The 17,117-nt window shown below is 41.8% G+C and overlaps 1 protein-coding gene across 1 annotated transcript in view; it reads right to left on the bottom strand.

Annotated features, from left to right (window-relative positions):
* The window catches only part of ENTR1 (endosome associated trafficking regulator 1), a 108,060-nt gene that overhangs the window by 47,646 nt on the left and 43,297 nt on the right, over positions 1-17,117 (bottom strand). The window contains exons 3-4 of the mRNA XM_069241606.1: positions 15,139-15,759; positions 4,566-4,639 (exon numbers count right to left, since the gene is read on the bottom strand). Coding sequence (XP_069097707.1) covers positions 4,566-4,639; positions 15,139-15,759 — 695 coding nt within the window. The remainder of the gene's footprint in view (positions 1-4,565; positions 4,640-15,138; positions 15,760-17,117) is intronic.

Raw genomic sequence — 17,117 nt, 5'->3', positions numbered from 1 at the left:
AAATTTCTACTCGCGGTAAATGGCCTGGGTGTATGTTATTTATAAGGATCATATAGCGTGTCAATACAGTACAGATTATCACTGATAAGTGGCAAGTGGAACTTAGACCTAAACAGAGTTGCCTATCGTCATAATTGCTTTTTAGGTTGAAGTCTAGGTTGAAGTCTACCAGACAGCGCAGCTGTCTGGTTTGCTAAGGACATCTCAGAGCAAATTCAGAAGGCTGGGAATGCATTCCACCTGCTGCTTACCAATGGCTTTTTGATTTGTCAATCACATTTTCTTGCTTTCTATTTGCTGGCTTTATTTGTTTAAGGCTATCCAACTTGAGTTTGTCCTTTCCCTTGCCCAAACCTAATATACAGTAATCTTCTAAGTGCTCCCTTTCTGTAAGCAGGTCTTTAAATCTTGTTGCATTTGCTGTGCATTCATATACAAAGGTCAAATGTCAGGCTCCATCTCCACAGGAGCTTGGCATTTACTTTTCATTCTCTGACTTCAAAGTGAGAGTATTTGTGTGACATTCTTGCTGGCCCTGGGGGTAATTCTGATGTGTGGTGGAAACAAATATTTTCATACCATCAGAACAAATCGATATGCTAGGTGATTACGTTTCCACACATTATTGTTTGTGCACTGTATACGTTTATCAGTAAAACCCTTTGTACAAATGTAAGGGTCATTTCAATTGAAGATGTGTTATCTGTAATGGCAGTGCGCTACAACACCATGCATATTCCATTTTACCCCACTCTACGCCACTCCATGCCAATGCACTCTAATCTGCACCACTCACACTAAGCCACTCCACTCTGCGTCACCTCATTCTGCGCCAGTTCAGTCTGATACTCTGAATCACTCTACACCAATGCACACCAACCCACTCTACTACACACCACTTCACACCATTCCACTCTACTATGCACCCATCCACTCTTCGCCAGTGCACTCTATGAGATCCATGTACGCCACTCTAATCTATTCTGCACCACTGCGCTGTACCCTGCACTACTCCATTCTACTGTGCACCATTCCACTGTACACCACTTCACTCTTCTCTGAAGCAATCTGTGCGCCACTCCACTCTCCTCTCCTGTAACCACTGGACTCCGCATCAATGCACTCTACACCAGTTTACTTTAAAACAATGCTCTCTACTCCAATTTACTCTGCACCACTGCATCTGCGCCACTATACTCTACTCTGCAACATTCTATGTGACAAGACTGTACTCTACCTCACTGCACTCTATACCACTCTGCTCTACTCTTCACCACTGCTCTCTATGCCACTCTACTCTGCACCACCCTACCCCACTGCACTCTATGCCAGTGCCGTATATGCCACTCTATCCCACACCACCCTACTACACTGCACTGTACTACACACAATTGCACTCTGATAGTCAACTCTGAAACACTGCACTCTACACTACTGCAGTCTACTCTGCACCACTTCTCTCTGCCACTCTGTGCCACAGCACTCTACCCTGCACTGCTCCACGCCACGCCACTGCACTCTATCTTGCATCACTCCACTCTGCCACTGCACTCTACGCCAAATTTACTCAAAACCACTTTAATGCACTCTACACCACTGCACTCTACTCTGTGTCAAAGCACTCTATGCCGCTTCCCTCTACACAAACAATCTACTCTGTGCCACTTCATTCTAAGCTACTGTATTCAGTTAGGCACTTTTCTACTCCATGCACTACACTCTACAGCGCTTTACTCAAAACCAATACACACTCTACACTACTCTGCAACACTCTATGCCACTGCACTTTACACCACTGCAACACTGTACTCTATGCCACTGCTCTCAATGCCACTTTACTCTGCACCATTGCACTGTCACTGGACTCTGTGCCACTCTACTGTACACCACTGCACTCTACGACACTATCTGCAACACGCCACTAAACTCTCTGCTACTCTACTCTGCACTTTACGCTACTCTAATCTACTCTGCACCACTCAACTCTTTGCCAAAACATTCTACTATACATCACTGGACTATACACCACTTAAGTCTAGGCCACTCCATTCTAGTCTGCACCATTTCACTCTAAGCAGTAAACTCCACTACTACTCTATACCACTGCACTCTACCCTGCACCACTCTATGCCACTTCACTCTAATCTGAAACAATCTACTCTACATATACACCACTGCACTGTATGCCACCCTACTCTATGCGGCGCCACTTTACTAAAAAAAAACAATGCACTCTACACCAACTACTCTGCAGCTCTGCACTCTATGTACTCTACAACAATTTATGTCACAGTATGCTACACAACCCTACACCACTGCACTATGTCACTGCACTATGTCACTGCACTGTACACCGCTTTTCAACTCTGCACCATTGTACTGTATTCCAATGCTCCGCACAGCACTCTGCAACACTCTACACTACTGCAGTCTAGGTCAGTGCACTCTTCGTCTATACTCTACACCACTGCACATACACTCTACCCTGCACTCTCTGCACCACTGCACTCTAAGCCACTGCACTTTACTCTGCACCTCTCATCTCTATGTCACTATAATCTACGCCACTCTAATAATCTACTCTGCACCACTGAACTCCATGCAATTGCACTTACGCCACTCTACACCTCTGCACTCTTATCCTGCACCATTCATCCTGCACAACTTCACCCTTCTCTGAAAAAATCTATTCTATGCCACTTCACTCTATGCGCTGCACTCTATGCCACTCTACTCCACCCTGTGCCACTCCACGCGAATGCCCTCTACATAATTGCACTCTATGCCAGTGCAGACTATGCTGTGCCACTCCACGCCACTCTACTCTGCCCCAATGCGCTCTACACCACTGTATTCAAAACCAATGCACTCTAAGCCACTGCACCCTATGCCAGTCTACTCTGCACCACTTCACTGCATTCGATGAGGCTCTACTCCAGTAAACTCTACTCTATGCCACTCTACTCCAATCTATGATACTACTCCACTCTGCGCAACTCCCTCTACACCAGTGATTCCCAATCTGTGTTCCGAGGACCGCTGGAGGTCTGTAAAGCCTACTCAGGGAGCCCACGAATACTTAAAAAATTAAATAATATTAACTGATTATTAAAGTGTAGATGAATAAAAAAAGCTACATGTACAATTTCAAAGTTTTAAGTGTTCTGCAAATGTGAACAAATCTGAACTAGGAGGCTAAATATTAAGTTGGTATCCTTTGATTTGTGAGAGCAGTGCAAGTGCATCATAGAGTATGGACGATGAGTGGCCTCAATTACACTTAGAAACGTTACATTCCTCCTATTAAAATGACAATTTTGATTTTTGTTATATTTGATTACATGAATTATTTGATCATTTGTTTATTTGTTTGATGAATACTTGTTTCTGTATTGTGTGTGTATCGTTTAGCGGTTCAAATCATCAAAAATGCTCAGGCCAGGTTTTCCGGCTGTTAGCAGTATCTCAGTGGGGGGCTCCCAATTCCAGTAATTCAATAGAGGGCCCCAGTTTTCAGTAATGATTAATTAGGGGTCCTTAGAAGTCAAAAGGCTAAGAACCAGTGCTCTACACAACTCCATGCCACTTTACTCCACTATATTCTATGACCTAATACTCCACTCAGTCCAGTACTCCACCCTACGCCTCTCTATACCATTCCACTCTACTACGCCACTCCACGGCGCTCGACACTACCCAACACCCTCTAAGCCACTCCACTCTGCTCTACACCATTCCACAACACACTATACCTCTACACTGTATGACACTCTACACCTCTCAATTCTCTGACACTCTACGACCCTCTACAACACTCCACAACAATATGCCACTCCACTTCATGGTACTCAACTCTACTCCATACCACTCCACGCCACTCCATAACACACCACAACATGCTACTTTATGGCACTCTACTCCACTCTCCTTTACCCCACTAACATCTAGCCATGCTGAACAGCTGCCAAACTGGTGGACAACACAGCTAAAACATACAGGCACAGCCAATAGCTCTTACATCGAATAGTCCTATTGTCTTTGCCAATGCTTGTTGCTCTTGTCTTTAAATGAAGGTTTTATCAGGACCTCAACCTTGCAAAAAGAAACATATCACCATATATGTGTATGAGGTCTATGTCCGATCCCTTGCCCATAACGGAGACTGTGGAGCGTTTTGAGTTGCTCTCTGTCCTCCATGTAAATTGGTGCACGCCATGCTGGTTCCTAGCGTGAAAGATGAATAAACACATTTAAAGAGCCGCTTAAATTACCCAGTAGCAGTTTGAAAGCAGATAGGTTTTGATTTAGTATATACTGTATTTTAAATGGATAGCATTTTTGGGAGACTTTGTATCTGAATATATAAGACCTATTAACATACTTGGAAGTCTTTCACTATATATTTAAGTGCATCATAAATGTAAAATACTGCCAAATACCTATCGCTTAATTCTCTTCATACCCACATATAACAAAGAATCCATCTCACATTCATAGCATGGAACAAAGCCATTAGTTCTTTTGCAAAATGAGTGATACAGGCAGCTAAGCGCCAATACGCATACTTCTCAGCCTGGGCGTCATGCACTTTCTGCATCTCTTCCATCTTCGTCAGCAGTTGAGAATTGTCTTCTTTCAGCTGCAAGTAAAGGGAGAGCAATTAAACAGAACACATGGTGTTTTAAAGATTCCCCTGCTAGTGATATAATGAGGCAATTGTCTATTTTTGACAACAAAACCACTCTGTTCAGCTGCACATTCTTCTAAAAACAGAAAGAAGGGTCTACTTACGGAATGCCATTGTGAAAATAAAACAAGGCATTACCCGCTGTGGTATTTATGGATATGCTGGCCTCCCTCCAGGTCAGCGATGCTGTTCACTCAAGGTCAGTGTTGACCTTCAGATGTGAACTTCAGAAGAGAAGACAGTGGAGTTGGAGGCACAGGTTATAGATGTAACCCGAGCTGTGCTAGCCAGAGTTGAGATAGATGCGGCTGAAAGATGTAACCATAGGGGAGAGGCTGACTGGCATAACTCGATATTGCTAAAAACGATATCTGAAGCCTTCTTGAGCCCTCAACAAGAACATGGTTCACAAACTGGGAGCCGCGGCTCCCTGGTGCGCCATCAAAACCAGCCAGGGGCGCCGCACACAATTTGGGAACCACTGGCTGTAGTTTTATTGTGTCAGAAATGGAAATAGTCAAGTGGTTCCCAAACTGTGTGCGGCGCCCCTGGCTGGTTTTGATGGTGCACCAGGGAGCCGCGGCTCCCAGTTTGGGAACCACTTTGATCCTGCGTTGTGCAAGCCACAATGGCTCAATGGATCCCAGTACAATATAACTGGGGGTAATAACAGCTGTACTTACAAGCACTACTTTGGGTGCTTCTTGTTTACCCCCAGGTACGTTTATGCAACATGGGACAAGTCTAAGTATCTAGAGCGGTCCCTTTAAATCAGCTGCATTTTTTCTAGCATCATTGAATATCTCTATATATTTTTATTTTGGGTATTTGAGATAAGGTGGGCCAAGCTCCACCAGACCACATAACTGTAGTAGGGGTATCTTGCACTTTAATTGTTGTACAGTCAACAGTAGGCTATGGTGATTCATTTGGTCACAAAACTAGGATGTAGTAGGCACAAGCAGTCAGCTGCTGGAATAGTACACCCACATCTTGTGCTTGTGCATTTACCTGCTTTACAGGTCGATTTGTATCGATCCATACAATGCATTGTTTAAGTGTCAGGGACAGGATAAGAGCAGAGATGTTTAATCCAAAGGTCAGTAGCCTAAAAAGACCACATCTCCAATTAAGACAGAAATGCCCACCTCCCACGAATTGACAAATGGGCAGAATCAATCAATATGGCTGTTGAAGCTACTTAAATAGTTGAAGTTATGGAGGGTCTTTCTGTGCTGGCAGCTTCTGTCTAATGTATGATCTGGGCAAAGAGTAGGAAAGGAATGTTTGCTTTACTACCTAGGAAGCAAGAAATAAAAGCAACATTGTGTTCTATTTTACCGGTCCATACATAAACGTATTGTTTACGGTTCTCCCCACCACATTGAAAGGTTATTGTGAACCTATAATAAAAGCACCTTGACGACTCAAGCCTAAGCTGAGCCATGATCTCACTCCCTCAGCTGTGGCGCAGAGATACCACTGAGTGGCTAAATAATACTGAGATACACCAGATGCCAAATATTATATCATGTTTTCCTTCTTGTGGTTATCATTCATCAGCTCCACAAACATCAAATTAGAGACAACAGGCATGCACACATACTTAGTGTCAGACATTTGTTTAGGTAGCTCTCCATAATCCAAGATTTGGGTTTTGAGATACTCTGGGCTATTATGTAGCCAGACCGCGGTCCCTAAATATTTGAAAGCAAAGCACTGTCTCCGCATGGCAACAGCAATCTGTTAACATGGCTCTTCTAACTGAGGACACTTTCAGAAAATCAGTGTGTGCACACAAAATACACACGAAACTATCAACAGCAATCTCAGTAAGGGAAGCTGACTTCCTTCAGAGTTGTAGCTTTTACATTTTTTAGGAGCGCAATAACAAACCTTGACTCAAAGAGCTATACCTACTTACCTGCAATAACTGTCTTACTTTTAATTCGTTTTAATATGTATTATTCATTCTGTCATATAAATAAAAGACCTACTTCTGAATGGAAAGAATAAGTAGAATTACAGAAGGGTAACCGTGGATAACAAGGACTTTTTTCCACTGAGGGGCTCTCAGTGACATCAAATGGAAAACAAGAGGGAAGCTTGAGTTTTCTATGATGTCACTCAGAACCCCCAGATTCTTAGTAATAGTAGTTGGACTAAAGATGACAATAAAAATGTGAGCTCTATCACAAAAGCTACAACTAAAAAGCTTCAAAAGTGAATGTTGGGAGTCTTACCCAAATCAGGAAATGGTCTGATTTGTTGTTGTGATTAAATATCTATGAAAGAAAGCTTCTTGAATTGTAGTGTTCGTAAATTCTGTGAGTAAAAGCTTACAAGAGGCAGAGGCCTGAAGGGCAGTGGGCAAGGATGCTCACAGAGCAGAAAAGCAAGTGTGCAATAGGCAAATATCACAGACCAAATGGAAACACTCAAAACAGAGGTTTGGGAGAAAAGTGACTGAGAGAGAAACAGGAGAGGGCAATAACTGCAGTCTAATTTTTTGTTTTTAAGTCTCAATTCAAGGTGTACTATCTTTCACATTTGGTGAAAGTCCTATATCTTGGTGCACTGTGGTACTGTGTCGATGTGACTTAAACATCTTGGTGTGAGTCCTACATTATTTCACAAATCTTGCACTACGTTCCAGCTCCTTAGGGGTCACCCTTCTTGGTGCACAGTCTCACTCTTGGTCAATTCTCTATAGTTCCAAAGACTTTAACAGAGTCATTCATCCAGGCACTTGCTCCAAAGCCCTTACCTCTCACTGTATACTCTTGACCATGAGATCCCTTCTGAGACCTTACATATGGCCTGGGGGCCTTGCGGACTGACTGAGTCAAGCCATTGAAGCTTCAAGGGGAGGATTTCAACAGACACTTCTGCTTCAAGTGACCAACACAAAAATGTGGCGTTCCAGCTGAGAAATGTGGGCAACCACATCTTATACACAACTGCACTGAAATATCCACCTATCAGGAACATGCAAAGAAACAACAAAAAAAAAAAACTCAGAGAAAAGAACTTTCCTGAAAGAATCATCTCAAAAGGAAATAAAAAAGCCAGGAAGAACAACAGAGAAGCCCTTCTTGGTACCTATAAAAACCACGGACCCCTAGGTTAACATGTATAGCAACATGTAGCCCAAGCTCCAACTCGGTGATAAAGCTCTTCGGGCAGACACTGGAGTATTCTAAATTTGGGGAAACTAAGAATGGAATGTCCAATGTTTCATTTAGAAGAAGCCCGAATGTTTGAGACAAACTGGTACATACACGCCCCACAAAAACAGTACTCAAAAAACGTTATGGAATACACCTGCCCGAGAGGCCATCAACCATGTGGGAACTGTGCTGTCTGTCGTTTTTACTAAAAAATGCAAAACTATTGACTTGGGATTAACACCACCATGGGAACTAAAACACTTCACAAATTGTAACAGACAATTTTATCTATGTTTTGTAGTGTCCTTGTAATTTGTTATATATCGGTATAACAAGAAAGATACGTACAAGGATTACGTAACCTTGGAGTTCAGATTAGGTGTAAAAAGCATAACACAAAACTTACCAGCCACTCTAGCTGGGGGGGGGGGGGGGGGGGGGGAAATTACACAGCGAACAACATTTAATGGTACACAATAAAAAAATTGGAAGGTATATGAGGAAATATGAACAGAGCATTGTCGAGAAACGAACAGCAATAGGTTTTCAGATTACGTACGGATACTAATGGCCTCAATGATGAAATTCCCTGGGGTCTTCAGGCATATCATTAGCAATGGCCCTCCAATAATGCTATCATTATTATAAAATTGCCTGGAGTCTTTGAGTACATCATTAGAAATAAAGCCCATGTAGTTACGTCATTAATGTGATTTTGCTAAAATAAAATGACCTACATGTTCTCTTGCTAGACCAATGAAAAATGTGTTAAAAAATGTTAAAGCGTGGAACAGACAGGGCAGGCATACCACTGGTTCCACGCAATAGTAGGGGTGCAAATATAAAAGCATACATAACAACATATACAGATATAGACATATAGGTTTTATGTATAAGGTCATGGAGTTAAGAAGTCTTTCACCATAGGAAGCCTCTTACGCAGTAGTACTTGGGTTCCTGTGCTTTTTTCATTATATATGCACTCATCCTCTCCTTGCTGTAAAGTTTTATATATTGAGTTAAATATGGGGAGGCTGAGGGAGGTGTGAGGTTGTCAGGCACCTCTTGGTCATGTATTGGTCCGCTTCTGTATTGACGGCAATGTGTGAAGACCCGAAGCTTACCCTCTGGCTTTGGGCCTATTTGATGTTTACTTTAGCCCCACCCATTACACTCCCACTGGGCAGGGCCAGCCTTTGAGAACGAAGCTCAGTCACGGCGGGCTGACGCTCTGTCTTCTGTACTCTTTGAAGCACAGACCTGGGCAAATTGAGTCACATCCGTGGGGATAACATGGCCTCCAGAGTAGTGACTCGCTTTCTTAAAAGTACATTGAGAAACCAGTGTTTTTTTTTTTTGTTTTTTTTAAATAAACAAATTTTATTATTTTCATAAAGATAGAATACTAAACATTTAGTATAGATATAACACAGCAGTTCAGTTTTGTGTTGTTAACACTTGCACAAGTGATAGGTGAGGGAGAATATATGCTACTTTGACTAGGTACCTCCATGGGACGGCTGTACCAGTTCAGTCTATGACAACGCCCCTAGCCATGGGCCCCATATCTTATCATATTTCCGGGGGCATCCCCTGGAATCGTACACTCTTTTCTCCCGATTTGCACACCAGTCCATTCAACCAGTGTTCTTTTAACACAACCGCACACCTTGTAACAAATGGCGCCGTAATGCGGACAAGGAAGTCGATGTCCCCCACACCAAGCGTCCTAGGAGCCGAACAGGTGCATTGCATTGAGCAGTGAGTAAAAGGCAGCACCTCGCACCATAAAAGCTTTATATTTACGGCGTTGATTTCAGTGTGAGGCGGCTGTACGAGGGGGCAGGGTTTGAATTTAGAGGGTGACTCTCCTTGACAAAGTAAGTGGCTGATAATTTCTGTGTACATATAAATATGCTTTCTGAGACATCCAGGGGTGACCTCTCGCTACGAAAGGATGCTGTGGTTTTTGGTTGTCTTTTCATTTATATACCGTATGAGCTAAGTAGGATATGAGCCGTGAACTGATGCACAATTGATATTTTCAGCTTCAGGTATTAAGGTGTGTTTTTTGACAAAAGTTTCTTCTTTAGTGCGTGACTATAGGAGGCACCCATCCCCTACAGAGCATGAGGCACAGGGCCTACAAAACTAGGCAGTGCAGGCTGCATGTGTTTATTCTCACTTGTGCTGTGGTTCACATTTTTATAGCATGACGTATGGTGTTGTAGAATCACGTGTGCCACTTGTTTTATCTTCACTTACAATATGTTTATAGTAAAATGTTGTTGCGTAAAACAATGTTTGGTCACTACATAATAGGATTACTGATGGTCTACCATTTCTCTAAGGTTTATTTTCTTATGTTCTGCCTCCTGGTAGGTTAACTACCTGTTAGGAGCTGAGGAAAGGTAGGTCCTTTCCTTTATTATAACTACAATACAAAAATCTTAGATAACAGGGATCCCTAGCAGCCCCGAAGAATGCCGAGACCAGATTAGGCTTTAAAAACGGCAGAACATGTCGGTGTAAGAGAGGTGCACAAGGGCCATAATACCCAGGGTTGCCCTCCCATCATTTCATGAGATTTTTTATGTATACCAAGAGTACCATCGAATAACGAGAAATCTTGTGGTTTACCCTCGGGTATGTTTTTTAATAGGCATACCTGGATCCCAGAAATATATCCAAATTGAATTGGGGACATTGAGAAAGGCGCAAGTACCCTATTGAGCAGTGACCGCATCCTTTTGTGTGTGACAGCCACATCTTATGCCAGTGCCTTGCTTAAGTGGTGACAGATTCTAGGTACAGATGGAGAAGACTGAAAAGAGGAAGTGAAGGAGGGCATGTTAGATAAAATAATGCAAAAAGAATTGGTGGGAAACACTGAAGAAGAGTAATTGAAAGTGGTTGAATAAGGGATGGGGAAGAATGAAGTGAGATGCTAAGGGAACCAGGAGGGAAAATAAAATGAGGGAATGAAAAAATAACAGTGCAGAATACAAAGAGATAATGGGTTAAACAAAGGAACAGAGAATGAAGAGAGACAGTTTGGGTGGGACCCCATACAGGTGGCGTGTGAGAGTTGGGCATAAGTTATTTCATTATCGTCATCACGTGACACCGTTAGGTAGACCTGGAAATAATAAAAGGAGACCTCAGGCCCCAACAGCGTAGGTTGGGATCACAGCCCAGAGGTCGATAGTGATAGCACAGTTCACAGCTGAAGGACCACAGATAAGCCAGCAACAGAGGAGACATGGCATGACGGCAAGGAGGTGTGGTGGGAAGAGGAACTATTACCTGAAAACACACATTAAAATGAGCCCACATGAAACAACATGGCAGCATGGGAACACCCTCAGGGGGGCTGGAGGAAAAGCAAAGGCTGAAGAACATGAAGTGTGAAGGCAAAGAAACAAAACAACCAGTGCCTGTAGAAAGAACATGGTGGCATTGGTGTGCATGAGATGCCAGGGACAGCTTACTGGGCGGTGCAGGGCACAGAGGTGAAGGTAACAGGGCATAGAAAAAAAAAGACAGCATACAACGGCTGTCACCATACGGTGGCCAGTGAATGCATATCTACAGACAGCGCATTCCAAAGAGGCAGGTGACACTTAACCAATGAGGACACAAAATAAAGGAAAAAAATAACCTGCAACAACAAACCAAACAGAGTCTGCAGCATTAACAAAAAAGCATTGGGAAAGGCAAACATGCCTGGCTTGAAAAATTAATGCGCACCTGTAAAAAAACAGTGGCACTAAATTTGCATGCTTTGAAATTATAAACCACAAAATGAAAGAGCTGCATCACTCATCATTACATGGCACAAATAGACATCCATTATAAGTCAAAGTCTTGGTTCATAGTTGGTCTTCTCAGCACTGCTCCACAGGCAGCATAATCAGTTTGTAGCTAGATGCAAGTGAGCGTCTGGCAGCAAAAGAAAGCTCCAGACTGTGGGATGGAGAGCAAATTAGACAATAGCAGTGAAAAGGGTGTCAGCATCAGTGTGAGACAAGGCAACTAAAGGATAACCGAAGTCAGCATGCCAGTCCACAGAGGCTGATGAGCAAGGGAAGAGTGGCACAGAGAAGCATCAGAAGCAGTGTATGTGGGTGGTTACGGGAACTAACATCAACTTGCACTATGCAAGAGAAGATATCCTGGGCATTTATTTTAATATATATGAAATGTGAAATGGCAGAGAAAGCCACAAGAAACCACTAACAATTGTTTAGGTTGCAGAGTAGCTCTCATTCAGCTTAAAATCACTCTTTGAAAAATCCATCCTTTTTAAGAATATCATTTTGACAACAATGGCCTCCAATGATACTAACAGGTTCAATACACTCGCAAATTGGTTAAAACAATTGATCAGGATGGTACAGACTGAGCCAAAGCATAGAATCTACTTAGATCTATGTGTATTTTCTCTGCTTAAAGCATATGCTCATCCACACTGAATTAAAGTGGATGACAAGTTAGTTTATCGCTACTCTATCAAGCACTTACCTACCCCATAGAAACAGATGCTGCACATGTTCAAATGACCATTACATGGTATACAGAAAATGCAGTTTTTTAAAAATCCGATAGGGGAAAAAGATATATGAACTTATCAAAGATAGGGTGTTCCACAGCTGAAGACAAAGAAGGTGAAAGCCCTTCTGGCTGAACTTTTCAGAACTTTGGAAAGACTTAGGGCCTGATTACAACTTTGGAGGAAGGTGTTAATCCGTCCCAAACGTGACGGATATACCACCAACCGTATTACGAGTCCATTATATCCTATGAAACTCGTAATACGGCTGGTGGTATATCCGTCACATTTGGGACAGATTAACACCTCCTCCAAAGTTGTAATCAGGCCCTTAGTTTGTCTCCAAGAGGAAACATCTAAATGCAATGATTCATCGACAATGTAAGGCTCAATAAGTATGAGATTCTAATGGGTAAGAATGGTAGGCAATATACAGTCAGGTGGGAGTCTTAATCCTGCACAACTGCCTGCAGTAATGAATATTTGAAATAGCTAAGTTGATTAAACCTTTGTTAGGTAATATATTAGTTCTCAAAAAACAAAAATTTGTAGTTAACATGTTCGTTTATGTTTAAAAACTTAACAAAAAGGTAAGCTGTTACATCAGAAAACATAAGCCACTTTACAAAGTGTCTTAAAAGTACACTACCACAAATAAAGTAATTAATAATATATATATATATATATATATATATATATATATGTATTTACTGAGCTCCGTGTCCACATCCTGGTTGGTCCACTGAAGGTCAGGTCGTTGGAAACACTCAAAATCTGTTTGGGAAGAGGACTGCAAAATTTGGATGCATGACCAATGAAGACTTGAATGCCTGACAAGACTTATGAATAGCAACAGCAAGAAGGTTATTAGTGAAGGATTCTGGCTCGATTGTAACTTTGGAATTCGGACATGAAGAATGCCATGCAAGGTCTGCAGAGGGCCAGCTACGCAATGCAGAGTGCATTTAGTAGTCTTGGTTAGGCCGCCGGATTGCACTATAAAGTAGATAAGGCTATTGTGATTACTTCTCATGAGAATGGACATGAGACGTGTTACACGTTTCAGATCTCTGAAGTCTTCAGATGAGGGTTAATAGGAGTGTACAGTAATGTAGCTGCTGTAGCAGAGTTTTGAGAAAGTGAGTTCCTTTTTAACAGTTACAGGGGACATCAATTAGGAGAGAACATTGTTGAGGATGCAGTGGTGGAAGAAGCAAAGGTATTTACACAAAGCCATAACAAAGGGAACATATTGCATGCATTTTCATTTCCTGTTCCAAGTTCAAAACATTCTTTTAATACAACAAGATGCTTTTCACAGCTTTTGGCCTCTTTTAAATAACTAATACACAGCGTTAGACAACAAAGAATTTGAGTTTCTGAGTTTTTAAAGGGTCAGAAGGCCAATAACATGTTAGCAATTCCCGTTCTAAAACCTCAGCTTGAGCGTTACTTGTCCTACTTGGGCTATGTATTCAAAGAGGTATTAAGCACAGCATACAAATGAGCAACGTATTGTTTATGAACGCCTGTTCCAGAAAATGGAAATGCTTACTGCAAAATTTGAGAAAATTAGTACAAGGAAAATATGGTAAGTGAAAATATGGTAAGTGCACTACACTTTGTTAAATTCAGTTTTAAGTACACGAGGGAATTACATAAGTCTGCCAAACCCCTCTTTCTGTGTCTCTTCTACCTATATGCCAAAGGCTGTATCTTCAGTCCTCCACTCACTAGGTCCTATGAGCCCCTACAGGGAAACAGTCTGTGAACCAACACATTTTGCTATTAACATTACTGTCTCAGGCAACAGCATTAACTTAATCACACTCCCTTGACCATTAATGGCATCCAAGGCCATTGATTAACAACATGCTGTGCTTAATTGCTTTAACAACTTAGTTCCAAATCCTAGGCTGCCCAAAACCCTCTTGCAACCTCTGCCCCTCCAGTTATAACCTAATAATCGTCTCGTTAAAGAAATAAAGAAACACTCCTGGAGTCACTCTAGACCATGCCCTGGACTGATGTGATATATTTCTTGGGAGTACACACTATTGCCAACTCAAAACGCAAAATGTCTTGCAAAACTAAGTAGCAGATTTTACTTTCGATGCTGGTCACCAAGGTCACAATCAGCCCATTCTGATCTTCCTTCACTGGCTACGTGGTCAGGGAAAGTGCCAATTAAAGGTCCTGGCACAGGTGCACAAAGCCTTATATGGCAAAGTTTTCAAATACTTGTTCAATCTCATCATCCCTCACCAGACAAAGAAAGAGGGAAACATCCTATCACTATTGATACAAACCTGGTCAACTCTCCACCTCACTTCATATGCTTCGGAGAGAATTTGTAGTTTGCCAGCTCGCAAGGAATTCAACACCACAACACAAATACATCAGAAAGATATACGCCTTTTGTAGTAAATAAAAAAAAAATGACTTTAAGTGCTTTTACTTCATATAGCTCCTCAGACATCTTTACCAACAACACAAAAGCTCTTTAACATATGTGCACTGATCCAATATCCAAATATATAATAAAAATAAACATCTGCCCCGTTTCAGCAAACATGAGAGAAGGACTGCACACCCTGAATAATGAACAAAAATTTCAAAAGGTACAAAGAGAAGACACAGTCCCTTATAAATATGATATTATTCAGAGGCTAGCTTTAGAGCGATTAAAAAACAATGTTAGATAAAGAAAAGCTAAGCATTCAACATACCTCCTCACAGTTTAGTTGCAGAGACTGGATGCGAACATGTGCTGAATAATCTCCATGTGCAACCAAATCTGGGTCTGGTGTTTTAAGACGCGCATCCGGTAACGACGGGCTGTGATCAGCTTTCCCAAAGAAAACATCCGGCAATGATGAGCTGAAGTCTGTACTCCCCTGGGATATATCTGGCAGCAATGAACTATATTCAGCTGTTTCATGGGACACATCAGACAAAGTGGAGCTGCAATTAGTGGCCTCCTGAGACACATCTGGCAAAGGTGAGCTGCATTCAGTTGTACCATGGGACAAACCTGGCAAAGGAGGGCTGTACGCTCTGCTCTCGTTTAACTGCCATGAACTGACATCTGAAAGATCGGCTGATGTCAGTGAAAATGAGTCAAAGTTGTTTCTTGTGATGGGGATAGTACTATTCGGCTTAAGAACTTGTTCAATAAATGATGGTTCATAGCTCTCATTCCAGTCATCGTCAGAGTCATCACCCTGCTCATCATCCAACAATGGGCCAACTGTTGGGTTGCAGAAAAAGGGTTTATGGAATTCCAGGTTGACAGTCTTGGTCTTTGGTGGCTTTGAAGATTGAGGTAGCCCCGCCTGCTTGTCTGGCTCCTTATGCCAAAGAAGATCCCGAGAGAGAAAAGTAAATATTTTGTGTAAGGTTTCTTAATTGTTGCGGCAGATAAAAATTCAAACTGAAGGTGCTGGGTAAACTATCTGTTGGTAAATGTCATCCTTTAATGGCTGTCGCTTTAAAACTTGCACTGTTCGGCCTGACAAAACCAGAAATAGGAGACACCTCTACTGAATACAGAATGTCTTCCGCAGCACCTTATCAGTATACATTAAAGCAAAAGCATGGCTGTAAAAGCAGTGTTGTATATGTGCATGCAATTTTCACTAACTCACGAAAATAAGTGGAACAGGTGGTAATATTTCATTTTCTTGTGCAATAAATTCTTGTTGCATTGATTCAAAACACTCTATATACATGGGTTGCAGCAGCCAAGCTTTGGATTATTTTTAGTTGTTTACATTTCTCCAATTATTGTAGGGTATTGTTTTACATTTTAAACGTATGGAGAGCTTAGCACTGCAGCACCACCCTTTTTTCAAAGGCATAACTTGTTAGCTCATACAGTGAAGTCCAACATGAACTAAAATTAATTTACGTTCTGCCATTAAAATCCTGCTTTACTTTTTAGAAGTTACAACAATCTGAAAACAGACCTCAGACTAGAAAGATTAATTGTTACAACCAACCAGAATTTTCAATCAAGCTCCCTTTATTGCAATCTAAAAAGTCTCCTTATAGTCGCATGCATCATGCATCCAGCGGTATACAGGGAGAGACATAATTCAGGTGGATGACTTCCCTTTCTGTAAATCACTAGCGTCATTTGTAAAAGACAGACAAGCACATGTACAACAAAGTTACTTACCTTGTTCTAGTGATCTGCAACATTAATATATTTTATAGCTTCTCATATTCTGATCTATAATTGAAAGTCTAACTGGAATCTTCCCTCTTCTCACTCCTCCAGACCACTGCAAAGGTCTGTCCACAACGCCAATTTAAGTCCACAGCAGATCCATTCCTATGATTCTGTCATATTATTTGCCAACATAGCTGTTACAGCCTTTCAGACTCTTGGAAAACGTTCTCTCAGTTGCAGGCAGATGAAATGTCCAGTTACAATTGTTCTACTGTTTTTTTCTCCTAGGTATTCACAGCCTTCTGTCTACAGGACATTCTGTCCTGACAAGCTTCAGGGGAGATATTCCAAAGATCAGGCAGGCTCCACTGGTGGAACCTAGGTCAATATATTCATAGGGGCCTACAAGGGGCTAGCTTTCCTAGCCCTAACCCTCACCATTAATGCAGGTTTGCAGTCCCAGAGAGTGAAAATAGGGTTGGAGATGCAATTTGCTTTGAAAAACCCTCTGTCAGGCACATTTGAGCTCTTCTT

The sequence above is a fragment of the Pleurodeles waltl genome, chromosome 6 (assembly GCF_031143425.1).
Source record: "Pleurodeles waltl isolate 20211129_DDA chromosome 6, aPleWal1.hap1.20221129, whole genome shotgun sequence".
In the NCBI taxonomy this organism is placed as follows: domain Eukaryota; kingdom Metazoa; phylum Chordata; class Amphibia; order Caudata; family Salamandridae; genus Pleurodeles; species Pleurodeles waltl.
The sequence above is the reverse complement of the archived record's forward strand: the minus strand, read 5'-3'. Positions and strand labels throughout refer to the sequence as shown.